The 27,754-nt window shown below is 56.3% G+C and overlaps 1 protein-coding gene across 1 annotated transcript in view; it reads left to right on the top strand.

Moving 5' to 3' along the window:
- PEBP4 (phosphatidylethanolamine binding protein 4) overlaps positions 1 to 25,488 on the top strand; it is an 83,457-nt gene extending 57,969 nt beyond the window's left edge. The window contains exons 5-7 of the mRNA XM_071454706.1: positions 18,542 to 18,587; positions 19,464 to 19,580; positions 25,074 to 25,488. Coding sequence (XP_071310807.1) covers positions 18,542 to 18,587; positions 19,464 to 19,580; positions 25,074 to 25,165 — 255 coding nt within the window. The 3' untranslated portion in view covers positions 25,166 to 25,488. The remainder of the gene's footprint in view (positions 1 to 18,541; positions 18,588 to 19,463; positions 19,581 to 25,073) is intronic.
- Positions 25,489 to 27,754: the final 2,266 nt, after the last annotated feature.

Below are 27,754 nucleotides of genomic sequence, written 5' to 3'. Positions count from 1 at the left end.
GACAGAAAAACACAGAACCCAGCAACATACTATAAAAAGCACTCTGTTGACTTTTCGGCTGTTTAGTATTCCTTGCCCGTACTCCCCCGGGAGTATGTAATTAGTGCTTTATGAAGAGTGCATTTAAAGCAGTTTAATATTCACCTCATTCAGTCTGAAACAATGTGATCACTGCTTAGACAAATCACTGCTCCTCACTGACATCCTCTGTCAGAACATTACCTCTGAAAAGACCTTTCAAGAGGCTCTGATGTTAATTAGTTGTCTGTCATGGATAAACAGAGCAGTGAGCAGAAGGGCTGCGCCAGGCCACAGACACACAGGGAAATACTGGGAATGCTCTGGGATTTTTTTTTTCATCCTCTCTCTCTCTCTCTCTCCTCCTTTTTGTGAAAATTCCTGGCTTTCTCCCCCGGCTTCGCAGAGTTTGGCACGGCCTGGAGTGGAGCCTGGGTTTTCCCAGGGTTGGGTGAAATCCTTGGGATGCTGAGCCAGGCTGGCACTGCCAGAGAGGTGCTGGCAGATCCCAAACAGATGCAGGAGCACCTGCTGAGCTGCCCTGCTGTGGCCCAGAGTGGGAACACCCCAGTGCTGTATCCCAGTGCCACATCCCAGTGCCACATCCCAGTGCTGTATCCCAGTGCCACATCCCCGTGCTGTATCCCAGTGCCACATCCCCGTGCCAAATCCCAGTGCCACATCCCTGTGCCACATCCCCGTGCCACATCCCAGTGCCACATCCCCGTGCCACATCCCAGTGCCACATCCCAGTGCCACATCCCAGTGCCACATCCCAGTGCTGTATCCCAGTGCCACATCCCAGTGCTGTATCCCAGTGCCACATCCCCGTGCCAAATCCCAGTGCCATATCCCAATTCCACATCCCTGTGCCACATCCCAGTGCCACATCCCAGTGCCACATCCCAGTGCCACATCCCTGTGCCACATCCCAGTGCCATATCCCAGTGCCACATCCCAGTGCCACATCCCTGTGCCACATCCCAGTGCCACATCCCAGTGCTGTATCCCAGTGCTGTATCCCAGTGCCACATCCCAGTGCCACATCCCAGTGCTGTATCCCAGTGCCACATCCCAATTCCACATCCCAGTGCCACATCCCAGTGCTGTATCCCAGTGCCACACCCCAGTGCCACATCCCAGTGCTGTATCCCAGTGCCACATCCCAGTGCCACATCCCAGTGCCACATCCCAGTGCCACATCCCAGTGCCATATCACAGTGCCACATCCCAGCGCTATATCCCAATTCCACATCCCAGTACCATATCCCAGTTCCATATCCCAGACCTGTATCCCAGTGCCACATCCCAGTGTCACATCCCAGTTCCATATCCCACTGCTCTATCCCAGTTCCACATCCCAGTTCCATATCCCAGTGCCACATCCCAGTGCCACATCCCACTGCTCTATCCCAATTCCACGTCCCAATTCCACATCCCAGTTCCACATCCCAGTGCCAAATCCCAGTGCCAAATCCCACTGCTATATCCCAATGCCAATTCCCCATTCCATCTCCCAGTTCCATGTCCCAGTCCCATACCCCTCTGCTATATCCCCAGATCATATCCCAGTTCCATATGGCAGCCCTGCCTCCCAGACAACATCCCAGCCCTACATCCCAAACCTGGATCCCAGCCCTTCATCCCACCCCGTGTCCCTGTGCTATATCCACCCCTGCATCCTGGCCCCTCATCCCAATAATGCATCCCAGCCCTGCATCCCAATGCTACATCCCAATATTTCATCTCCACCCTGCATCCCAGTGCTAAATCCCGGCCCTGCATCCCAACATTGCATCCCAACCCTGCATCCCAATGCCACATCCCAATCCCAGTCCTGCATCCCAGCCCTACATCTCCTTTTTGCAGCCCAAAGTGGCTCTTCAGCCATTCCAACAGACTCTTCCCTCTTTCCATTGTGTGTAAAATGTTGGATTACGTGGTCACCTCATCCCAGATGCTCCTGGTTTTCACTTCTCAGGAAAACCCAGCAGGTCTGGGGCAGTGCTCATCCCCATCCAGTGCCATCCCTGCAGGATGCTCCCCCTGCCAGCCCTGAAGCTGGAATTCCTCCTTCCCTGGAGCAGCTCCTTCCCTGTGTGCATCCCTGAGTCTTTCCCGTGTCCCTCTGAGCATTCCCAGTGTCCCCTCGAGGGTTTCAGGTGGATTCAAGGCACGGTCCCAGGAGCTGCTCCTGGCTCTGCTCGTGGCTCCTTTGGGCTCCATGGTTGGCATGGAGGGTTTGGAATCACAGGAATTCCATTACCAGCCCCCACCTGGCAGCTCCCAGGTTTTTGGGAGCCAAATCCAGCAAACCCAACACTTCCCAGGGCCAAGGGAGCCACAAGCTCCTCGCTGAGGGGTTTAAGGGGCCCCAGCACCATCTTTTCCCTCTGGGAAGGAGCAGACACAGAAGCTGCTCCCTCTGCTCCTGGGAATGACAGCCAAGGTTTGAAACCTGGGGTGGGTTTGGGTGAGAGCCCCCACAGCCCATGAGGGGCTCCATCCCCATGCACATCCCATCCTGCAGCACGGAGCATCCCCGTGGGCACCTTCCAGAGCCTTCCCAGCCTCCAAGCACCCTCCAGCTCAGGGTTTTTCCCCTTTTCCCTCCCTTTTCCAGCAGTTTGTTTCCCTGGCTCTCTTAGTCACGAAGGTGAGGCCCTGACAGAGACACAGACATCAAAAACAAGAGGTGATGAAACGCCAGGAATAATTAAGTTGCACTAAATCACCGGGCCTGGCGGAACGCTGCCAGGGAGCTCGGGAAAACTGGAGCACCACAAGTTATTATTAATAACCACCCTGGTGAACAACAACCTATTTCACACCTGTTTTTTGGGAAGGGGTTGGGATGGGGACAGAACCTCCAGCGTGGGGGGCAGCAGGGTGAGGTTTCCTCCTCACATCCCAGGATATCCCAGCCCGGATCCATCCCAGGATGTTCCAGCGCGGTCTGGGCTGAGCCCAGAGCAAGTCTGCTCCCGCCAGGGCTCCTCCATGCAACCCCAGGCCTTACGTAAGGGCAGCTTTATCCTCCCTCCATCGGGGCCCGGCCTGCAGCTCCTGTTCCCAGTGTGTGGGTGAGCCACTCGCCCCGGGCTGGGAATTGCACAGCTCCTGCACCTCTGCCTTGCTCCACGCATGCAAGGGCTGCAATTCCCGATGGGCAGCTGATAGCAGGCCAGGCTGCCAGCCCTGGATTTGTTGGGTGTTTGGGATGTGTTTCCCTCACACTCCATCAGGATTTATGCTTGGGAAGGGGTTGTTGGATGCACAGGATTGGCTGCCCCACAGCCTCACCTTGGTTGTGTGGTTTAAGGTCCAGCCATCACTGCTGGAGGTGCTGGTGGAAGGGAAGCTCTAATTCCCAAAAATCTGGAATGCACCTCTGCCTTTCTCCACACATGCAAGCAGCTGCAATTCCTGATGGGCAGCTGATAGCAGGCCAGGCTGCCAGCCCTGGATTTGTAGGGTGTTTGGGATGTGTTTCCCTCACACTCCATCAGGATTTATCTTTGGAAATGCTTGGGAAGGGGTTGTTGGATGTGCAGGATTTGCTGCCCCGCAAATGGTAGCGGGAGGAGTAGGGAAAATTCTAGGTTGAATAGGAGGAAGAGAATGGCTACTAGGAAGAAGCAGATTGAGAAGGGGAGTCCAGCAGATCCCAGGGGGTTGAATCTGCATTTGTATGGGGATAGTTTTTCTGAGTCAGGGGTTATTTGGGCGAGTCAAAAGTTGAGTGCAGTTAGGAGGATGCTTAGGGTCAGTATGAATAGGATTATGTTTATTACTCTTCTCTGGGCTTAAACCAGATTCTAAGGATTGGAAGTCGATTGTAATTAATACACTAGAAGAGTAAGATCCTCATCAGGAGATAGAAATGTAGAGGAATAATCATACAATGCCTACAAAGTGTCAGTATCAGGTGGCTCACCTTGGTTGAGTGGTTTAAGGTCCAGCCATCTCTGCTGGAGGTGCTGGTGGAAGGGATGCTCCAATTCCCAAAAATCTGGGATGTCGCTGTGATTTTTGAGGAGAGAAAAGAGATTTTAATGCAAAGATTCCTTCTGAGGCAACGCTTTACCTCATGCAGCTTTAGGGTTTGATCCCACTTGGCTCCATCTCTGCAAGAGCCCAGACAGGTTCAGGCTTTTGGGCTGATTTCGGGTGCCACGTGGCCGTGGGTTAAACCTCAGCCCCAATTCCCACCATCTTTGCCACCAGGTTTCATCAGGAAAACCATCCAGAGCTGGTCAAAATCCTCCCTGGCGGGGTAAACCCAAGGGTGTCGAAATTTGGGAGAGTTGTAAATCTCGTGTGTTTGTAAAATCTTTAAGCCTCCGTCTGCAACGCGCAGGTAAACCTTTAATTCCCTGACAATACCGAGCTAACTCCCAGCTAAATCCTTAATTCCCGTGCACCTTAGTCCTGTGGATTCTTCTGCCTGTCTGCAGCCCAGGTCTTGTCTGTAGCATCCATCTTTGGGTGTGGAAAAATCCCCCAAAATTGCTGTGCCCAAAGTTGTGGTGCTGGAAAAATCTCCCCAAAATTGCTGTGCCCAAGGTTCTGGTGGTGGAAAAATCTCCCCAGAATTGCTGTGCCCAAAGTTGTGGTGCTGGAAAAATCTCCCCAAAATTGCTGTGCCCAAGGTTCTGGTGGTGGAAAAATCTCCCCAGAATTGCTGTGCCCAAAGTTGTGGTGCTGGAAAAAATCCCTCAAAAATTGCTGTGCCCAAGGTTCTGGTGCTGGAAAAGAATTCCCCAAAAATTGCTGTCCCCAAGGTTCTGGTGCTGGAAAAATCCCCCAAAATTTCTGTGCCCAAGGTTCTGGTGCTGGAAAAATCTCCCCAGAATTGCTGTGCCCAAAGTTGTGGTGCTGGAAAAAATCCCTCAAAAATTGCTGTGCCCAAGGTTCTGGTGCTGGAAAAATCTCCCCAGAATTGCTGTGCCCAAAGTTGTGGTGCTGGAAAAAATCCCTCAAAAATTGCTGTGCCCAAGGTTCTGGTGCTGGAAAAATCTCCCCAGAATTGCTGTGCCCAAAGTTCTGGTGCTGGAAAAATCCCCCAAAATTTCTGTGCCCAAGGTTCTGGTGCTGGAAAAATCTCCCCAGAATTGCTGTGCCCAAAGTTCTGGTGCTGGAAAAATCCCCCAAAATTTCTGTGCCCAAGGTTCTGGTGCCTGAAAAACCCCCAAACATGTACCCAAGGTTCTGGTGGTGGAAAAATCTCCCCAGAATTGCTGTGCCCAAAGTTGTGGTGCTGGAAAAAATCCCTCAAAAATTGCTGTGCCCTGGGTTCTGATGCTGGAAAAAACACCCCATAAATGTGCCCAAGGTTCTGGCGCTGGAGAAATCCTTCAAAATTGGTTTCCCCAAGGTTCTAGTGCTGGAAAAATCCCTCCAAAATTGCTGTGCCCAAAGTTCTGATGCTGGAAAAATCCCACCCCCCCTAAATGTGCTCAAGGTTCTGGTGCTGGAAAAATCCCCCCCAAAATTGCTGTGCCCAAAGTTCTTGTGCTGGAAAAAACACCCCAAAAATCATTGTGCCCAAGGTTCTGGTGCTGGAAAAATCCCCCAGAAATGTGCCCAAGGTTCTAGGGGTTTTGCTCTGTTGATCAAAACCTCTGAAATGCTCTTGCAACTCTTAAGATTGGGAATAATGAGGGATCCTGCATCCCTGCAGCGGCCGGTGCCTGCCCTGAGGTCACAACGAGCAGGAGGATGAGGAGGATGGGGAAAAGGCCCCAGTTTGGGGTTCCAGCCCTTCTGAAGGACATTGGCTGTGACAGGTGGCAACGTGGGGATGATCCCAGTGCTGCTGGGGTGGCACCACAGCTGCTGACAGACTTTGCCCCTGATCCAACCAGATCAGATGCCGGGCCAGGGCGCAGCTGTGGGGCCCCGTGCAGGTGGAGGGGACACCAAGGAGCCCAACGGGTTTGGGAGCTCCTCAGTGATGACAGCCAGGCTGGGATTGGGATTGCTCCACGCGGGTCCCCGCCGCTGGCAGGACATTTCCCAACCTGGAGAAACCTGTACAGACGACCACCCTGTCTTAGGCAATTTTCCTGACTCAAGATCCCATCCCAAATCAGCAGGAGATGGATCTCTGCTGCCTCTTGCAACACAACTCCATCCAAACTGGTTTTCCCATTAATTAATCCTTTCTCCAGTGATTTTTTTTTTCCCATTTTTATTTTTTTGGTGACTGTGGGTGCTGTTGGCTCTTTAGGAGGGTGTTTGGTGCTGGTTTTCCTTGGATGGGGATCTGAGCCCAGCAGCACAGATGAGCCAAAATTGTGTCTTTTAGGACACAATTCCTGAGGCAGGAGGGAAGGGAATGATTCCTCTTGGAACTGGGCAGGTGACACACAGGGAGGGACCGTCCAGCAGCCTTTTTGTTAATATTGGTGTCCCAAATATTGATCTGGAACAAACCCAGAGGACAGCACCACGTTCATCCCCTTGGATCTACAGATGATTTCTGAAGGGTGAATATTTTTATAGAGGAGTGAGAAGTTGCTGATTTATTTAAGTGCCCAGCAAACCACAGAAATGTGGAATAGCCTGAGCTGGAAGGGACCCACAAGGATCAAGGGCAATGATCCCAGTGGGCTAAAAACTCTTAATTAATCACATATCCCAAATATATCTGGAAGCATCTGTTGTGATCTCTTGCCCAACCCATTTATAAATTAATTTGGGGGTCTTGGGCACCACCCGCCGCCACCTCACCTGTGTCCTGCCAGGTCCTGTGCCAGGTCCTGGCAGCTGAAGGGTTACTCAGCCCCATCTGCTCAGCTCCCCATTTCACAAGGGCGGGTTCGGAGTTTTACTACAAGTTTCAGACAATGAAGGTGTGTCTGCGCTCCGAGCCTCGTTTGCCCGTTGTGTAGGCGTCGGGTTCAGCGCCGTCTTGTCAACACTTGAATATGTTGAGCATCACTCACGGGGCATTCTGTAAGAAACCTATTAAGTTAATTACCGAGGCTGTGTGTGAGAGAGAGAGAGAGCGTGTGTGCTGCTCCTCCTGTAAAAAATTTGGCTTTCTTCGTTGCAAGACACTTGTGATGCAAGCCCCGGGCTCTCGGTGTGATGACATCTCGTCTGCTGCTGTAACTGAGCCGGGGCTCGGGCGAGCTGCCTGCCAGGGAGGGGGGTCCAGGGAGGACCCCCCCACTCGTCCTGCCTTGGGGACACCCACCCGAACACTGGGTCCAGCCCCGGGGGGGAACTGGGGTGTAAATCCTAAATCTGTGGGGTTTGAGCTCAGAGTGGTGTGGGGGGAGTTTGAGCATCTCAGCTCCTGTTGATGTTTCTGCTTTTACGTTTCTGCTCCATCCAAATTCCTGGGAAAACGCAGTTTCACAGGATCCTGGAGTGGTTTGGGTTGGAAGGGACCTTAAAACTCATCTCATTCCATTCCACCCGACCAGGGTGTTCCAAACCCCATCCGACCTGGCCTTGGGCACTTCCCAGGCTGGGGCAGCCACAGCTTCTCTGGGAGACCCCTTGGTTTGGGATCAGGGCTGGGGAAAGACCTCTTGCTCTTTATATTTGCACCACCATCCTCAAGCACCCCAAAATAATCCGGGCTGGAGTTGAGGGGGCTATTTTGGGGTGCTGGGAGGTCCAAGCTTGGTTTGGGAAGGGGATGGAGCAGGAGGAGGCTCCATGTGGGGGACACCCCTTGTGTTTCTCCTCTCCCTGCTTCCCACCGGGGTGGGGAAGGGGCTCTGGGTCTCCCGGAGGGGCGCAGGGCTGTTGGAGCGATGCTGGAGCTCCGTGATGAGCAGCACGTGCTGCTCCAACCCGGCCATCCCTTCCCGGCTTTTCCCCCGCATCCCTTCCCAGCCCGGCTGGAACGGGGCCGCCCCCAAAATACGTTAAAAAATAAGAAAAAAAAAAAGGAGTTTTTTGAATTTTTTCACTCTCCGGAGCCCGAGCCAGGGCAGGGAGCGGGGCGAGCGCTGGCTCCCCGCTCCCGAGGTGGTTTTTTTGGGTTTTATTTTTTGGGAGGCGCTGCACAAACAGCCCCCGGCGCTTACACGAGCCCCAGGTAGGGCGGCTCTGCCCCCTCCTCGAGCATCCCACGGGAGCCCGGATCCGTTGGACTTTTATGGAAGAAAGGGAAGTCCGTGGCACCGGCGGAGCGGCTTTGGCAGGCGAGCAGCGGCAGCAGCGCTCCCGTTAACCCCTCATCCTCCTCCTGCTGCTGCTGCTGCTGCATTTTTGAGGGGGGATCAGCAGCTCCGCCAAGAACCTGCGGGCCGTGGGATGCTCAGCAGCCAAAAAACTCCAAATAAAGCTGCGTTTGGCTCCTCTTCATTAAACAAATCCGCGCAAAGCGCTCCTGAGCATCCCATCCTTCCCGAGCACCCCCACCCCAGGCGGGAGGGAAAAGTGAGGAAAAACTTGTGCAGCTCCAGAGAAAGTTTCCGGTTGGAGTTTGCGCCGTCCCAAGGGCAGCTCTGGACTCTCCCTCCGAGTGCTGCCAATTCCAGCGGTCAGGAAGCGGCCTGGGGGGGTTTTGGGGGAGAGGAGAGGCCGAGCCCGCCCGGATGCGCTGGCGGGGGCCGGGCAGCGCCGTCCCCTCCCGGCCGGGGCTGTCGTCAGCGGGGGCGAAAGGGAGAAATTTGAATTTTTGGCCAGCGGAAGGAAGTGAAAAGCAAAAAAAAACCAAAAAAACAAAAAACCAAACCCCCCCCCAAAAAAAAAAAACCAAAAAAACCCAAACCCCACAAAAAAAAAAACAACAAAAACAAAAAAAAAAAAAAAAACAACAAAAAACAAAAAACAAAAAAACCAAAAACTAAACAGACAAAAAAACCAAAAAAAAACCCAAAAAAACCCAAAAAACAAACAAACAAGAAAACCCCAAAAAACCCAAAAAAACCAAACAAAAAACCCCTAAAAAAACACCAAAAACAAACACAAAAAAACCAAAAAAACAAACAACAAAAGCAAAAAAAACCCAAAACAAAACAAAAACCCAAAGCAAACAAAAAAAGAAAACAAAAAAACCCCAACCCCCCCCCCAAAATAAAAACAAAACAAAAAAACAAAACAAAAAAAACACAAAAACACCCCCAAAAAGCGTCAGAGGAATAAACGAGCCCCCCCAAGCCCAAGCTCTCGCTCCCATCAGATTAGGGAAGCCGAAATAGCCAAATTGGCCCAGAGCGGGAGCAGGACTGGCACGCGCGGGCTTTGATCCTCCCCCGCGCCCGGGACGGGGCCTGGGACGGGGATCAGACACCCCAGGCAGGAGGAATTTGCAGGGGAGGGTTCTGGGAGCAGCCCCAGCCCCCCCAGGCCGCTTGGGGTGGGTTCGGTGCCGTGTGGGGTCTGGGGCGGGGATGGGCTCAGGGTCCGGCCCCAAATCCCACCGGGATCTGTTGGTGGTCAGGGCTGGGTGCAAGCCCCAAAATCAGCCCAGCACAGCCAGAAAGGGCAGGGGGGGTTCTTCCCTCTCTGCCCCACTCTGGGGACACCCCAGCTGCAGCTCGGGGTCCCCAACGTCACAAGGACGTGGAGCTGCTGGAATGAGCCCAGAGGGGAACATGGAGCTGGAACCAGGGCTGGAGCCAGGCTGGGAGAGCTGGGAATGCTCACCTGGAGCAGGGAAGGCTCCAGGGAGAGCTCAGAGACCCTTGCAGGGCCTGAAGGGGCTCCAGGAGAGCTGCAGAGGGACTGGGGACACAGGCAATGGCATCAAACTGGGAAAAGTGAGATTGGGGTGGGATTTTTGGAAGGAATGGGTGTGGGGAGGGGTTGGGATGGAATTCCCAGAGCAGCTGTGGCTGCCCCTGGATCCCTGGGAGTGCCCAAGGGAGCAGGGAAAGCTCCAGGGACACCTCAGAGCCCCTTGCAGGGCCTGAAGGGGCTCCAGGAGAGCTGCAGAGGGACTGGGGACAAGGATGGAGGGACAGGAGCCAGGGAATGGCTCCCAGTGCCAGAGGGCAGGGATGGATGGGAGATTGGGAATTGGGAATTCCTGGCTGTGAGGGTGGGGAGGGGCTGGGATGGAATTCCCAGAGCAGCTGGGGCTGCCCCTGGATCCCTGGCAGTGCCCAAGGCCAAGCTGTAGCCCCCTGGGACATGGGAGGTGTCCCTGCCATGGCAGGGGTGGCACTGGATGGGTTTAAATCCCTTCCCACCAAACCATTCTGGGATTCCAGGCTGGCTGTGCCTCACAGAGGGATGAGTGGCTCAGAGGTGAGGCCCTCGTGCCCCAGGGCCGTGGTTGTTGCTGGTGACCACAGCCTGGCACTGGGAATGTGCCAGCGCTTCCCAACCAGCACAGGAAACCATCCCTGTCCCCAAAGGTGACACAGCAGCAGAGCCTCCCCAGGGATGCATCCCAAGGGAAGGTTCCAGTGCAGGCTCCGCTCTCATGCACACAGAATTCAGGCTACGGGCCTTTAACTGACTGAATTAGGCAAAATTTGGTGTTTCTCCAAGAATCCTCCGGAAATCTGCTGCTGGAAAAGCAAACTCATCTTAAAGCTGCACGCACACAGGGCGAGCAAGTTTTCCACTCTCGGGGAGTGGGATGGAAAAGACCTTCCCAGTCCTACCCAGACCTTTCTTCTGGCCAGGTCAAGCTTGTTCCTCCTGCTGGAATCTCAGGGGCTTTGTGGAGACCTCTTGGAGTTCCCCTTTCTTGGGAGCTCTCGTGGCATTTTGGGGATGTCCCATCAGAACTGGGGGTGACGGGGGAGACCCAAAGGAGCCCAGATCCATGGGGTGGATGAAGGGAGGTCCTGGTGTGTAAGAGCCTAAATGAGGGATGTGGGACTCCAGGCAGCTCTCCAAAATGCAGCTTATTGTATCCAAAATGCAGTTTATTGTATCCAGAATGCAGTTTATTGTACACAAAATGCAGTTTATTATATCCAAAATGCAGTTTATTGTATCCAGAATGCAGTTTATTGTACACAAAATGCAGTTTACTGTATATAAAATGCAGTTTATTGTATCCAAAATGCAGCTTATTGTATACAAAATGCAGTTTATTCCATCCAAGGGGTCACAGCAGTCCAGGGTGGTGGGTGACAGAGCTGTGCCCACAGCTGTCAGCTCCAGCTGCAGGCAGGCCTGGAGACCCTTTGGTTTTGGTTACAATGCATTATTTACTTTTCTTTTGGTTACAATGCATTATTTACTTTTCTTTGCTGAGCATCTTAATGCAGTAGAACCAATCTATACCTGAACTATTACCTATAGCCTATTATAACTACTGTAATTTCCATATTCATGGTACTGTTCTCCAATCACTAACAGTCAGTGCATTACAGTTTAAGCCAGAAGTTGTTTTTCAGTTTTCTTGCAGTGGAAAATTCTGAGACTTTTTTCTCCTTGACACTTTGCTGCCTTGTTTGCCTGTGCTCTCTCCCTGCTTGGTACAAACATCTTCTTGTTTGGGGTGGGTTTATCCTTTGCTCTAAGCCATAAAAACCCCTTCTAACTCACACACCCTTTGCCTCCTTGGTTATCCAGTGAGACTGGCTCAGCAATTCTTTTCTTCTATATCCAAACTTGCTTCCATCTCTATTCCTTCTTCAGATTCTACATTTAAAAATCTTTCTGCCAAGCACACAAATCTGTGAGACTTCCCTGTCAAACTCTCATCCTTCCCAACACTGGTGGAGCTCCTGGGAAGGGCTGGGCTGGTGACAAAGCCCAGGGCACCAAATGCAGGCGTGGTCTCACCTGGGTGTCACAAATGGCATTTGAACAGTGATGGGCACAAAGTACCCTTGTCTTTGTGCCTGAGCCATCCTCATCCCCTCCTCTTCCTCCTCCTCCTCCAGATCCAGCACCATTTCCCACCCCAGCAGAGCAGCATCCCACTGAGGAGGTGGGCGATGCTCCAGGGGGGTCCTGGCCGGATCCTGAGCCGGACAAATCCCAGCGCAGCCCTGCCGTGGCGGGGCCAGCCCCGGGCCAGCGGGTCAGGGTGATTCATGCGGCAGCCAGCTCCGCCGGGAGCTCATTGCGACACCGCGGGGCTGCTGGAGGCAGCCAGCGCCGAGCCCGGCATCCAGGCAGCCTCTAACACACCCCTGGGGTTGCTATCAACATCCCTGTTGTTCTTAGCAATCGCATCCCTCGTTTATCATCCCGGCTTTACAGCAGCTGCCCAGGGGCCGGGGCGGGACCGTGCAGGGCTTGGGGTGCAGCCACCCCCCAATCCCCGGGGTCCAGAGCGTGGCAAGCAGGGAGTGAACAACCATCGCCACAGCCTGGAGCAGCCATCATTGGTTCAGCCATCATTTTATTCAACTTCCATTTTATTCAACTTCCATTTTATTCAACTTCCATTTTATTCCACCATCATTGGTTCAACCATCATTTTATTCCACTTCCATTTTATTCAACTTCCATTTTATTCCACCATCATTGGTTCAACCATCATTTTATTCAACTTCCATTTTATTTAACTTCCATTTTATTCAACTTCCATTTTATTCCACCATCATTGGTTCAACCATCATTTTATTCCACTTCCATTTTATTCAACTTCCATTTTATTCCACCATCATTGGTTCAACCATCATTTTATTCAACTTCCATTTTATTCAGCCATGGTTGGTTCAACCTTCATTTTATTCCACTTCCATTTTCTTTAACTTAGATTTTATTCAACCTCCATCTCACTCAGCTTTCTCACTTCAGCAAACCCCTGGTGCTTCCCTGCAGGGATGCAGAGGAAGGGGTAGCAGGGAAACTCCTCCATGAAGTTTCTTGGCAAAGCCACCAGCCTTGACTCCCAAATCCAGCGTTCCAACCCATGCCAGGAGTGTCCTGGCAAAGCCACATCTCCCCTGCCCTCCCACATCAGCCCTGCTGCATTTTTGGGAAGGGAGCCCAGCATCCTGCATCCCATCCCCACCCCCAGCTGCCTCCACAATCCTGCAGGTGTTTTGTAAAAAAAAAAAACACAACCAAAACAACAAAATCCCTCTCCTTTTCCAACACAAATGTTTTGTCTGAGGTTTCAAAACGCTCCCGGTGTCATCACAGCCTCCTCCTCCCCTCTGGCTCAGACCCCTCACCTATATCCTGCAGGAAAGGTGCAGATGGGCACAGCAGCCCAAGCTGGGCAGGGATCAGTGTCTGGCTGGAAAGGCACCCAGCAGAGCCTCCCTCATTGCACAGGGAGATGCTGGCACTGGGAATTCCATCCTGGGGCTGCCAGGAGGGAGCCAGGAGCCTGGGAAGGTCCCTGCCAGGGATGGTTCAGGTTCTGGAGTGCAGGGGTTTATTTCTAGATTAAGAAAAGCTTGCAAAAGCCAGGCACAGAGGTGATTTATGTTTATTTTGCTCAGTTAATAACCTGTGGCACGTCCTCCCCTGGGGCGTTAGGGTGGATCAGACAAAGCTGCATTTAAATTACAACCGTGCCCGATATTTATTTTTTAATATATTTTTATGGTCGCCTTCCCCATTTATCGTGAGCTAGAAAAACGTAGAGGCCGTGCCAAGAGCTGCCTAAGGATCCTAAAGGCTGGAGGGGCAAATCCTTGGAGTTCAGACCCTGCAAAAGTGGGAGAGGCTCTTCAGATCTGTGTTGGAGAGGGGACATTCCTGGGCCTGCTCCAACCTGAGCCTCCCAATGGTGACAATGGGACCCCTCCTGCTCCTTGGGGACCCTCAGCACATTTTCCCAGGAGTTGTGATGAGCCTCAGAGAATTTTTTGGGATGAGGGTGTGCAGTCAGTGTTGATCAGTGCCTGCTGGGACAGGGTGTCCTTGCATGATTTGGGGTTAAAATCACCCACTATTGGTGCTTGTGGTTGTGTCAGTCCTCAAACACAAATCCAACCCACCCAGGTGTAGCTTTCCTGAGGTTCTGGATCTGCCCTGGAAAGAAGTTCCCTGTAGAAGGAAAAGTGCCTTCTCCACTCTTTTTCTGCCTGGATGGGGCTCAGATCACAGTGGTTTCTCAATGTTTCAGGTGCAGAGTGACAGGGAACAAGTCAAATATCGCTTGGAATGGTGAAATTCCATGAACATAAAATGTAATAAATTAAAACAATGGGCTCTGGTAAGGGGGTTGGCAGCTGGAGATGATTCCAGGTGTCCCATCCTCCTTGGGGACCACAGGGCTGGACTGGACATCCCTGGAGCCTGTGAGTGGAGCAGGAGGCTCTGGAGAGAGCATTGACTCCCATTCCATACAAAGCAAAGTCTGGGCAGTGAGGATCCAGGTGGGAAGTTTGGATGGAGAAAGTTTTCTTTTTCCTTCCCTTGGCGTGCAGGGAAATTCTGGGAATCGTTCCTGCCTCAGGCCTGGGGCGGCCTGACCACGTCTCCAGCTGTGCCCAGAGAGTGAAACCAGCTCAAAGCACGAAGCCAGGCCCTGAGTCATGCCAGATCCAGGAACTGGGGCTCTGGGGAAGCACCAGAGCAGGAGGCTGAGGAGAAGCTTTGGGCTGGGGAAGCTGGGCTGGCCCCAGCAGGAAGGGGAGGTTTCTCTGGAGCTGGGGTGTGATGGGATCCGACCTCTGTGGGGTCTTGTCCCTGCCCTGGGAATGCTGTCAAAACGCTTTGGAGTGATAGAGCAGCCAGGAGAGGCCATTCCCAATGAAACCTTTCCCATCCTGGTTCTTGCATGAAAACTATTTCTGTGTTTCTCCGTATTTTTTCCTCTTTCTCCCAATTTCTTTCTCGACGGAGAGCCCACGCCAATCCAGCGGCACAGCAGGGCTGGCATAATGGGATGTGACATTTCTCATCACAAAAGGACTCTCAGGCTCGGGGCTGACAGGCTCCTCCAGGCACCAAACCCCGGCTGGAGGCTGACAGGAAAAGCAAGGCCGGGCTGAGAGCGAGAGGGTCGTGGGCGAGCCAGAGCCCTCTGGGAGCATCCCCTGCCCCAGATGCAGCACTAGAATCCCACTAGAAGTGAGCTGCTGCTCAAACAGGCAGCTGAGCTGGGAAATGCCAGAGTTTGGGAGTGCTGGGAGCTGCCCAGGCCCTGCCCTGCTCTGTCCTGGCCTCCCTGAGCACGGGGATAATTGGAGGGAGAGTTTCTCTTGGATGGCTCTTTGCTCACATGCTTCTTGTTGGAAAGCAGGACGAGCCTGGATGTTTCTGGGAGCTGGGGGAGGAGTGGTCCTCCCCAGTCCTGCTGGCTTTGGTGGGGAGGAGGAAACCCCAAACCCTTCACCTTCCTCGGCAAGGACACGGTGGAACAGATCCAGATCCACCTGCAATTAGCATCTCATCCTTTTATTCCCCGTTCCAGCCTCGCAGGGAAGCTGGGTTGCCATCCCAGCGGCTCTGCCTTTGCCGGGATGCTGAGCCAATTCCTCCATCCTGACCTCATTGCAAAGATCACAGCGACTGAGGAGAACAAACCTGGGCTCCCGCTGGGCCGGCTTTGAAGCCGCTCAGCCCCATCAAACTCCCGCTCGTGAGGAGCAGTGCGGGAGGAGCCGCGGCTGTTTGGGATCAGCTTCCCCTCGGATAATCGTTGGTTAATGCCGGGCCGGGCCCTTCCCATGGGATGCAGCCCCCGCACCTGGCTGAGCCCCCCCGGTGTCCCGAGGTCCCCGGGGCCGGGTTGGGACGCGCTCCCGGCGAGGCAGGAGCAGCCCAGCCCTGCTCGGCTGCGCTTCCCCGGGTCCCATCCGTCATCTGTTTGTCCTGGTCCCCTGCCAGCGATTGTGCCGATTCCCACACCCACTTTCCATAAACCCTCCGTCCTCGCCCGGGCGAATCGCTGGCGAGAGCTCGCCACCCATCCCTTTCCCCTCCTCTCCGATGGGATCAGACACGTTCTGGAGGGGGGGAAGAAAGGGAAGGGGGTGAAAAGAAAACAAAAAAGATCAAGAGGAAAACACAAGGTGACTCACCGCCTTTAATTTATTTGTGTTTATTTATTTATTCCCCCCACCCTCGGCTGCGACGTGCAGGCAGCAGCGAGGGCTGCCCAGGGAGCCTCGCTCGGTGCCCAGGGCACCAGAAACGACCGGGATAAAATCCCCCACTCCTTTGGCCGAGGAAAAGATCGCGGAGAGCAGCTCCTGGCGCTCGAACGGCGTGGCACAGATTTTTCAGCTTTCCCAGGTCTCTGCACGAGCATCCCGTGCCCCGCCGCAGACCGGAGGGTGGGAATATCTAATTCCACCTCCTACACCGTGTCCTCGGCAGGGGAAAGAGAGAAAGAGGAGTTAAAAGGCTGGGAAGCTCAAATGGTGTCATTAGGAACTATTAATGCTCTCATAAAAGGGCATTAATAAACGCGGCAGCTCATCAGTGTCCATTAGCTCGGCTCGTGGCAGGGATCTTTGGGAGCTGCCGGAGTGTGATGCTCCCCTCGCCCTCACCGGCGTGTCAGCAAAGGGGAAAGGGGCTGGAGGGGGGGTTCTTCCTCCGACAAACCATTCCCCGAGCAAAAAACAAGGAGAAAATGTCACAGGGCGTCACACCCCACCTCTCCAATCCCTCCCGTATCCCGGCAGCCGTGCCCAGAGCTTGCTCCTTGCTCCCAGGATTGCTGTTTACTATCAAAGGGAAAAAGAAAAAAAAATAAATAAAGAGGCAGGCAGGGTTTGGAGCGCTCATCCCGACTTTCTCCCTCCTCCCGCCCTCTTCCTGTTCTTGCCTCTTAAAAAGGAGTTTTATCCTTTGACTCTCCCATGCCCGGGGCTAGCGAGGAAGCCGCAGCATCTCGGGGCGAGCCGGCAGCCCACAGCAGCGGGCAGGGCACGGGGAGGAGGCCCTGCCCGGCCTGATAAGCCCCTGGCAAAGCCAGGAATAGCAGCGCGGTCCCCGCACGGCAGCGATGCTGCCAGGAGCGGAGAGAAACCCGCAGTCCGTGCCTTTGAAGAGCTGGGGCTGGCAGCCGGCCCGGCTGCACGGAGAGCTCGGGATGGGCTCGGGATGGGCTCGGGATGAGCTTGGAAAGGGCTCGGGATGAGCTTGGAAAGGGCTCAGGATGAGTTTGGAATGAGCTCGGGATGGGCTCGGGATGAGTTTGGAATGAGCTCGGGATGAGCATGGAATGAGCTCGGGATGGGCTCAGGACGAGCTTGGAATGAGCTCGGGATGAGCATGGAATGGGCTCAGGACGAGCTCGGGATGAGCTCGGGATGGGCTCGGGATGAGCTCGGGATGAGCTCGGGATGAGCTCGGGATGCGCCGGCAGTTTCCCCCCCCCGCCCCTGTGGGCAGCAGCACATCTGGGGGAGCAGGCACAGCTGGAGGGCTGGGGCACGTGCGCACATCTGGGCGGAGGAGGGGCGAGCCCGTGTGGGGCTGGCGGGGCACATCTGGATGGGCGCTGCCGAGCATCTGGGCGGAGCCGGTGTGCACATCTGGAGGGCAGGGGTTTGCACATCTGGATGGCGCTGCTCTGCACATCTGGGCAGGGCCACAGCAGCCCCACGGCCCCGCGCGTCCCCTCAGGCACCCCCTGGGTGTTTCTCTCCTCACATCCTGCCCTGCTTTCCCCTCCCGCTGCCATCCCAGGCACCCGGACCTGCCCAGGTCCTCACTCATCTCCTCCCTGTCACGGGCAGATCTCAGCTGCAGCCGAGCCAGAGTCAGGGAGCCGAAATCCCAGGATCCCTGGTGACCTTTGGTGTGCCAGGGGCAGCTGGCAGGAGGCTGTCCCCAGCCGTGACTCAGGGCAGAGCAGTTTCCTTTGGAGGGAAAGGGAAGCTTTGATCGCAGGGAGCCGAGGCACCAAACCCTGCTCCCCACGTGCACCTTTGCTGGGAGTTATCTGAGGCATCTTTTTTTTTTTTGGGATAATAACTCCCAGGGCAGGTTAGGACGGAGGAGGCCTGGCAGAGGAGCGTGTGTGGGCAGGACTGGAATAACGGGTGCTGTAGGAGAGGATTCACCAGCGCTGGGAGGTTGGGAATGGCCGGGAATAGCACAGCAGGTCAGGGGTGAGGTGGGATGTGCAGGGCCAGGATGTGCATGCAGCTCCTGGTGTTGTCCCTTTGTCAACCATGCAGTCCCCACAGGATGCTGGGTGTCCCAGGAAAGGCCATCCCAGGGCAGGGGTGGAGAGCCAAGCCTGCAGTGGGACAAGCTCTGCGAGCAGGAGAGCAAAGCCAGAGCTTTGTTATGGGAATGATGCTGGAAATCAGCACAATTCCACCTGGAATGGGCCAGCTCTCCCAAATGCTGGTGTGCTGAGCAGCACTGAGGCTTTTAAGGGAATTACTGTGGCTTTCCCAGGGTGCCACATTCCCTGGGTCTCCAGACTGTGAGCAGTCTCTGTGTGCAGGTGACAGCAGTGTCAGCTGTGCCAGGGCATTGTGGATCAAGCCCTAAATCCCAAATAGCCAAAGAAAAGCCCTGGCACGCTCCTTCCCACCCACCTGAAGAAAATTCTCTTTACAAGGAAGTGATGAGAGAATGATCTTTACGAGGCAAACACACGAAAGGTTGGGAAATGAATCCCTGGGGAGAAGTGGGCACAGCTGTGGGGGCACCCTCTGTGTGTTTCTCCTGAAGATGCCAGGTTCACCTAACCAAGCTCTTTTTGTCCTTTCAGGGTTCGGATCTGAGGGTTGGGAAGATCAAAGGGAAGGTCCTGACAGGTGAGTGCAGACCCAAATGGGTGGTGGGGTCTCAGGGTGGCAGTGCTGGCTGGGGTGGGCACACACAACACGAGGGAGGAACACAAGGGGAGACACAAGGAGCTCCCTAGGGCACAGCTGGGCACTGTCTGAAATAGGAGCCACTTTTTCTCTAACTTTTTCTAGAGGCAAAAGTGGTTTAAAAACTCCCCAGCGGTTGGAAAGGCTCCAAACCAGTGTAAAAAGAGGGGGGAGGGATAAAACCCAAAAGAAAAACACAAGATAAAAGTGGGTGAATCCCAACAACTCCTGTGATGTTGCAGGAACAAAGACTTTCAGTTCTAAACGGGCCAGACGTGGCTCAGGGAGGTCACAGCCCAGGGGAGAGGGGCTGGGGCTCCCCTGGCTCCTGCTGGAGCTTCAGCCCCTTGGTGTCACATCCTCCTGTCCCTGATGGAGACCAAGGGTGGCTGTGCTGTGCATCCCATGGATGTCCCTTTGCTCTGTCCTCAGCAGCTGGACATGCCCTGAGCCAGCTGTGGGCCCCACATCCGGGCAGCTGTGCCCTGCTCCCTCCCAGCCTGGAGCACAGCGTGGACCCCAAAATCCCCCTGGGGCAGCCCAAGGGGTGCTGGCCATGCCCTGCTGGGGGCTGGGGGCCCAGGTTTGTCCCCCTGCCCAGGGGAGGGCGCAGACAGGGGAAGGGGATGGATGGAGGAGGGGTCAGGGTGGTCCGGGATGTGGTGAGGAATTGTTTTGGGGGAACCCCTGAGCTGTTCCACAGGGAGGGGTCCTGCATGGGAGAGCTGATCCCAGCCTGCAGGAGGGTGGTGGAGACTGGTTCTGGTGGGAGTTGGAGCTCAGAGGGACACCCAGCCCTTCTCTTGTGCACCCCAGATTACAGCCGGCCCAAGCCCTCCCGCTACAGCGGCTACCACCGCTACCAGTTCCGCCTGTACCGGCAATCGCAGCACCAGACCATCTCCCTGAGCTCCGAGGAGCAGCAATCGCTGGGTAAGGACCCGCCTGGCCCTGATCCCCGCCCCGAGGGGCTGTTCCAGGGCTGTGGGCAACGCCGCGGGCTGGGGATGCCCGGCTCGGTGCAAAGGGATCCTCCCAGGGGACGTGGGTGAGGTGTTAAATCCTTGCCAGGCAGCAGAAACCCTTGGAAAGCGTCTGGTAACGGCCTGGCTAGCGGGACCGGCAGCAGGGAGAGATGTGGGCTGTGAAATGCAGCCCTTGCTGGCACATCCCCCCCAGCCCCAGCCGCGGGAGTTGCATCAGCGGCTCCTCGGAGCGGGCGGATAAGGATCAGCGGCGGCGAAGGTTTAGCAAGGGATTGCTCAAACCGGGCTGACACAACGCCCGCCAACTCCCAGCTCCTCCCAAAACCTTTCACGGAAGGGATGGAGCAGCCGAGACCCCCGAAATGCCAAGGGAAGCGTTGCTGCTGCTCCATGCTGGGGCTGCGGGAGCCCGGGATGGGCAGGGATCCATCGCGCCCCGTGCCAGGCGTGGGTTCCTCCCTGCCCTGCCTGGAACTCGGCGCTCTGTGCCTCACGTGGCCTCCACAAGGGAAATTTCAAAACTTTCCCAGCTGGGACCACATGAGCAGGGCTCGACGGGCAGGTCAGGTCGGTGCGTCTGGGCTGCTCTGCCTGACTCAGCCCGTGCCTGGTAACGCACAGCGGCCGGCCCGGAGCGGGGGCTGCCCCGGGGGGCTCGCACACAGCCCCTGCCCCTTCCCTGGCTCTGAGCCGCGGTGCTGAGCCCATGGCCGGAGCGGGATGAGGCTGCCACGAGGCTCCCTGCGGGTTGTCCCTGCCCTTGGCTTGGTTTTCTGGCTCATTAGCTCCGCTTCTTAATGACCCCGCCGATGTCACCCCCCTGCCAGCCCCTCATTCCCGCTGGGAGGAGGGGGCTGTGCGTTGTCCCCACGTTCCCACCGGAGCTGGGGAGGAAAGCAGAGACACCACCAGGGAGCTTTTTCCAGATAAATCCTCTTTTCAGCGGGATTTGTGGCTCCAGCCCCCCAGATGTCCCCCCACTGTCCCCAGGGCGGGGGTGGCCGGGCATTCCCCAGCTGCCGCTGTCCCCATCCCATCTGTGCTTCCCAGCCCTTCCCGCACTTCCTGGGAAAGACCCAGAGGATATTTTGGATATTTTTCCACGGGATCCAATGCCTCAGCATCGTTTGTCAGCAGCTGTGGGGGTCTGGCAGGGAGACTCGGTTAAAGGTTATTTTTAACCCTTGCACTGCTGCATCACATCCTCGGCCTGGCCGGGGGATGCTGCTGGGTTCAGACACCAACAGCCCATCATCTTTATTCCCAGGGAATGAGCCCTAAAAGCAGCCAAAGGATGAGATTTTGGTGTCTCAAGGGTTTTAAATAAATCCATCCCCAAGGCAGTGGGATGAACGCCGATGGATCTGCTGGCGCCTCCAGCCCTGTGGTGCACAGGCAGCACACAGGGAGGAGGAGCAGACACCTTGGCAGAAGGTGGGAACAAGGAGGGGGTGACCCCAATCCCAAAGGATCCCAAAGGATGAGAGCCCAGCCCGGGCTCTGCCTGGCTCCTCTCCTGCAGCAGAAGCGCTGCAGGTTCTCCTGGCGATGCCGCAGGCACAGTTTGCATCCTTGCTCAGAATTTCCCATCTTATTTGGCCTCAAATGAACCCCTTCTTGCTGCTTTCACTCCGTCCTGCATCTGGTGACAGCGACATCTGTGTCTCACCGAGGCTGGGGACACCCTTCATCCCCAGCCCTGGACAGGGACGTGTCCTGGCCAGGCACAGGGAGTGGCACTGGCCCATGCCAGCCTCGGGATGTGTCCAGCCTCCAGTGCTGCATCCCCGTGCTGGGCATCCCTCCCTCTGGCAGCTCATCCCCTGGCAGAGCTGAGCCCCACCAGAGCGTTTCTGTTGAGCTCCCAGAAAAATTCAATTCCCTGCTGGCACTGGGCCTGTTCAGGCGGCCGGGCCAGGCAAGGCCGAGCCGGGGAGGTGACAGTGCCAGGCGGGATGGCAGGAGCTCGGCCGGAGCCTCCAGAAGAGGGCACTAAACCAGGACCTGCCCGCGTCGCCTGTCCCTGCTCCTGGAAAAGATCCCTGGGAACTGAAAACGCGAGGGGCAACAGCGAGCGTGGAAAACAAATCCCGGCTTCTCCTCCCTCCTTGCCTGGCTGTGCAGAGGGAGTGGGGACATTTCCACCCTGCCGTGGGGGTGTCCCGGTTGGGGTGGCACTGACGGGCACAGGTGGGTGCTGGGAGGGCTGCAGGACCTGGACACGTCCCCCTGTCACCCGTGACAAGGTGGAAATCTGTTGTTTATGGCCGGGGTGTTTCTCCGGGGTGACTCTTGAGCAGAAATCTTGTTTCACCAGGGTAAAAACCACTCTGGTCCTTCCCTGTGAGTGTTTCTGATCAATCCAGCACCAGCCAGCTCTGTGTGACCTCAGGCAAAAAACTCAGAGCCTCAGTTTCTCCTCTGGAGTCTGATTCACTTCAGTTTTTGGCTGTACCACTAAATTGTCACCGAGCAGCAGCTCTGTCCCCGCTCAGTACCAAAGGTGGGGACGTTTGGGGTGTCCCCACAGCTCTTCCTGTCCCTCACCCCACTTCCCTCGCAGCCAGGAGTGTTACAAGCCGTGCCTGTGTTGTTTTGGGGAGATGCAAGATAATAAATTGTGGTCTGTGAAATGTCACAGCCGCCGTCGCATCCCGAGGCCACCACAGGCTCTCGATCCACGGGAAATCCCTCAGCTGGGGGAATCCAGGCACCCACCAGACCCCGGCTGTGGTGCTGGGCAAGTAAAGTTCCCCCACGGCTTTCATCGAGGAGGATCTTTAATTAGCACAAAATCTTGAGGTTTAATTTCACCTGAGTTCATCCCTGTGCTTCCACCTCTTCCCATCAGCTCTGGCAAGCTGGGGAGATGCTCCCACATTCCCAAAGCCCCTCCTGCCCTGGAAAGGTGTTTTAGAACCGGGAATGGATTTTTTCCCTCCCAGAAATTTTGCCTCCAGGATCAGGGATGGGGATGAGCCCGGCCAGCCTGTGGCTCCATCCCTCTCCAGCTCTAGCTCCGGATCCGGATCGGGGCCGCATTGACTCATGAGCCGACCTTGTGCGCCTCCAATCCGATCCACCCAGCTGGAAAATCGGGTTGGACTGGGCCCCGGCGGGGAGGGAAAGGCTGCGGCCGGGACGGGAGGCGGCAAAGGGCTGCGGGGAGAGCACGGTGCCGGCCCGAGTCCCCGGGTGTCACTTAATGGTGACCAAAGCAGCTGCCGGCCTCCCGCCCACCTCCGCTGGGACATCATTAATCTTGGCAGAGAAGCATCAGGGCTCCCATCAGGAGAACATCGCCGCTGATGAGGCTGATAAATTACAGCCGGGGGGCCGGGGGAGGAGGGGACCGGCGTTTGGGGGTGGGCAGGAGGCGAGGGCAGCGCTGGGAAACCTGTGCGATCACAGGGATGCCGAGCTCCCCCAGCCCAGCGGTTGCCTCGTGCCTCAGTTTCCCCATCGGGTGCTCCGGGCTCAGGCGGCCGCGCACGTGTGGGTGTCAGCGGGCACTCCTCTTCCTCCGGCGGGTGTGCAGATAAGAGCCAAGTGGGATGATTTAATCCTTTGGGAAATGAGCTTGAAAACGGACCAAGCCACGGATGAAACGCCGTATTGTTTATGGCAGGGAGAGGGGACGGTGGCACCGCGACCTCGGCTCCCCGGCCGGCCCCCTGCCCCTTTCCCGGCTCCGTGATCCCGGTGACTCACAGTGCCCAGCCCGGGGAGCCAGCTGGGTGATTTGGGATCGCTGGCACAGGGAGCTGGCCACGCCGGGACGGGGCACCCGCTTTGGGGATGCACCCGAGGGGTTGGATTTGGTGTGGGGGGACCCAGCGCCCCAAATCCGGCACCTCCCGGTGCATCCCCCCCCCCCGCCGGCCACACCCGCGGCTGCCCCGGGGCTTTCCCTGGCCGGGCCGGGCACGATCGGTGCCAGGGCAGGTTGGAAAGTAGGTCAGGAAAAACCCCGGCCCTGCAGCCCCGCAGAGGCTCTGCCTCCCCCGGCTCCTTTCATCCTCCCCTCCGGAGGCTCCGCACATCAGCGGCAGCTCGGGCACCCCTGGGAGCCGGGGGTGCCGCGTCTCGCTCCCACCCCGGCCCCGCGGGGCACCCGCGCTTCTCCCGGGGGGTTCCCAGCGCTTTGAAAGCTCCGGATGAAAGGCACCCACCAGGCACAGCGGGAGCGGCCCCGCGGAGCTCCTGCCCCTGGTGCCGCCTTCACCGGGACCCCCAGCACGGAGGGGGCTGGGCTGGGACCCCCAGAGAGGAGCTGCCCCTCCTGCCGAGCTGGAATTTGGGGCTCGTGGCTCTGTGGCCCGGCTGGAGGCGACCCCAGTGCGGGACCTTGGGACCGTCCTCGCTCTCGGCTTGGTTTGTGTCCTCGGAGGGTGGCAGGGGACACCTGGGAGCCTGCAGCAGCAGCCTGGTGCATTCCAACACCTCATCCCAGCCGGAATGTGGGATGCAGCTCCTTGCCGAGCATCCTGGGAGCTCCTTCCTGGCCCTGGAGCATCCCGCAGCTCCAGGGTGCGCTGCCGTCACCAGAGAATCTCCAGAGCTTTTTTTGGAGCTCCGGGCCCGAGGTGGGGAGCAGGTGGGAGCTCCAGCAGCTCCCCCAGCCATCAGCACCCCTCGGAGGTGATGCAGCAGCTCAGGTTTTGCTCAGCACTTTTGCAAGAGCAAAGGGGACGCTGTGCTCCAGTCGGGGCCGAGATGTGGCAGCAGATAAAAGCTGCCAGGCTGCCTCGTGACATTAAAGAGCAGCCAGGAAGAGGAGAGGACAGGTTTCAGATAAACAACGGGCCCCTTTCCCCACAAGGAGGGGCAGCGTGAGCTGTTTGGGCGCCAGGGAAAGCCCCCCCGGTCAGGGCAGGATGCTCCCACAGCCACCAGCCAGACACAGGCGCGGTGCCCGAGCCCGGCAGGGCTCAGGGGGATTTCTGCCCCACAGGGGCCGGGTGTGAGGGAATCCCTCCTGCCTCTCGACCTGGAGAGAGTTTCCCTGCTGCCTACGTGGGAAAAGCCACAGCTGGACCCGGCAGAGGCTGCCCCAGAGCTCCGGGATGCTGGGTCAGGGCAGGCAGCGGGGGAGGAGGGTCAGGAATGAGGAACGCCCTGGGCTCCAGCAGCCTGAGGAGCAGCAGCTCAGTGAATGCCACTCGGGGCACGGGGGATCTCCTGTGACATCCCCAGGGGGATTTCCCGCCAGGCCAGCCCCGGGGTGGGCTCGTAGGAAGCCGTAGGAAGGTTTGCTCCAAAGGTCAGGGGGCAGGAGAGGAGCCTGGCACCCCCAGGACGCTCAGAGTGGGGTCCCCGTGACTCCTGGCTGGCCCTGGGGCCTCCTGGGGTGTGCAGGACGTGGTTTGGGGCAGAGCAGCAGCTGCTCAGGGCTGCTCCCCTCTCCAGCCCTGCTCAGCCCCTTTTCCTCTCTCCCCAGGCACCTGGGACTTGAAGGACTTCGTGGAGGATTTTCACCTGGGCCACCCCGTGGCCGCAACCCAGTTCCTCACCAAAAACTGCAAGGATTAACTGCAGTCATCCCTGCCTTGCCCTGCACATCCCCAGAGCCCAGAGCCACCTCTGCCCGGAGCAGAGGGGACCCCAGACCCACTGAGGATGATCCCACCCTGCTCCCAGCCCAGAGCCACAGCCCCAACCCCTCCCTTCCCACAGCCAAGTTCTCTTTCCCTCTGGGGAACGTCCCAGCTCGCCCGGTTATCCCAGGAATTCTGGCATCTCCCCTTCTCCCCCCTTCACCCCATTTCTGACTTGACCCCCTGCATGTCCCCCTGGCACTTTGGGGACTTTGAGTTTGATGCCTGCAGCTTCTTGAATAAAGTTTGGATGGAGCACACGGGGCTCTGTGGTGGCAGCGAGCGCGGGCAGGGGCAGTGCCAGGTGAGTTTGGCATTTTGGGATCTGTGGGCAATGGGAGCAGGGGGTGGCCAGCCAGACCCTCGTTTAGGTGACCCCAGGGTCACCCAGGGGGGACAGGGACAGTGATGCCTGTCCAGGGGTCCCTTGTGGCACCGTGTGGGAACCGGGCACTGCCCCGGCCCTGCCCTGCCTTTGCCCTCAGCCCGTTTCTCTTGGAAAGCAAAACCAAAATTAAAGGCATAAATCAGCAGAGCTCTGCCTACTGGCCACTTAGCCAGACCTCCCCTTTAATTAGCTCCTTAATTAGGCTTTCATCTAAGACTCAGTTTTCTCCAAGGCTCAGATTCACCCGCCTGCAGCTCCTCCTTGGAGCACATCCCGGTGTCTGCGCTGTGACAAAGCCACCTCTGTCCTGCCCATGGCCAGGAATAATTTTCCCCCTGGAACAAACCATGGAGAGCAGGAGCCCAGGACATTCTGCAGGCAGGGGAAACTGAGGCACGAGGGAACGACTGGCTCAGGGCTGGGCAGGGAGGCCTGGGGTCCCTCAGAGGGGTTGTGATGCTCTGGTTGCTGCATCTCAGCTCTGCTTCAGTGCCTGGTGTGGAACAGAGCAACCTGATCCCGAAAAAACATCTCTGTGCCATCCTGCTGCCACCTTCCCTGGGCCCTGGCAGTGAGAGCAGATTTCAGTCCTGCCTGGGGGCTTGAACGTGGATTTCAGTCCTGCACTGGAGGGTTAAATGTGGATTTCAGTCCTCCACTGGGGGGTTAAATGTGGATTTTTAGTCCTGCACTGGGGGGTTAAATGTGGATTTCAATCCTGGGGTGTTAAACATGGATTTCAATTCTGCACTGGGAGTTAAATGTGAATTTCAGTCCTGCACTGGAGGGTTAAATGTAGATTTCAGTCCTGCACTGGGGGGTTAAACTTGGATTTTCAGTCCTGCACTGGGGGGTTAAACTTGGATTTTCAGTCCTGGTTTGTTAAACAGAGATTTCAGTCCTGCATTGGGGGTTTAAATGTGAATTTCAGTCCTGCACTGGGGTTTAAATGTGAATTTCAGTCCTGTATTGGGGGGTCAAACATGGATTTTCAGTCCTGCATTGGGGGGTTATATTTGAGTTTCAGTCCTGCATTGGGGGGTTATATTTGAGTTTCAGTCCTGCACTGGGAGGTTAAACTCGGCTGGGACTTTCCCTCCAGGAAGTGGCTCTTTGCCTCAGAGGGGCTGAATCACACGGGGTCCTGCAGAGCTCTGTCCCCTCCAGGGAGGATCTGGGTGTCCAAGGGGGTGCAGGAGCAGGATCCAGCCTTGCCCTGGGCACACAAGGCTGGGTGAAGCTGCAGGAGCCGGCGGGAAGGAAAGCAACAAAAAAAGGAAGCTGGGTAACACCACAACCCAGGGAAAAAAAAACATGAACCCCGCTGCCACTGGCGCTAAGATTAGCAGCAGAGGAAATGACACTGAGATGTCATGGAAGTCTGCTAAAGTTGGATTTCTCCTTTTTCTATCCTGCCCTCAGAGCAGGGTGTAATTGGCCCGGCAGATGGGAGCGAGGTTTGGTGTAAATGAGAGGTCAGGCCTGGGCTGACATCCTGAGCCAAACTCCAGCAGCCTCCCCTCCCTGCTCCTCGTGCCTGCCCTGGTTATTTTGGGTGGAGAAAAGGCAATGGGGTGTTTGTCCTTCTAGGAAATGATCACCATTGTTCCTGGGTTTAACTGGGGATGGGACAAATTGAGCTGGGCTGGGATTGGGATCGCTGGGAGCCAGAGTGATCAGTGTGACACTGATGGGATGGGATGGAAATGGAAATAGGAATGGGAATGGGGGCAAAGATGGAGAATGGGGATGAGGGGATAGATGGATAGATGGGGTGGAGATGGAAATGGAGGTGGGGATGTGGATGGGACAGATGGGAAATGGAATGGACAGCAAGGATGGGAGTGAGGTGAAGATGGAGAAGGAGAAGGGAGTGGAGATGAGGTTGGGGATGGGATGAAGATGGAGTGGGGATGGAGGAACATGAATGGAGATGAGGATGGGGATAGGATGGAGATGGAGATAAAATGGGATGGAAATGGGATGGAGATAAAATAGGATGGGGATTGAGAATGGGGACTGAGAGTGAAACAGGGATGAGGATGGGGAGGGGGAATGGAAATGAGGGTGGAGATGGAGATGGGGATGGAGATGGAGATGGGGATGGGGACAGGAATGATCAGACCAGGAACCTGC

Source organism: Agelaius tricolor, unplaced genomic scaffold, assembly GCF_023055355.1.
Source record: "Agelaius tricolor isolate 1412-34295 unplaced genomic scaffold, bAgeTri1.0.p SCAF_41, whole genome shotgun sequence".
In the NCBI taxonomy this organism is placed as follows: Eukaryota; Metazoa; Chordata; class Aves; order Passeriformes; family Icteridae; genus Agelaius; species Agelaius tricolor.
Note: the sequence above shows the minus strand (reverse complement) of the source record. Positions and strands in the feature narration are given on the sequence as shown.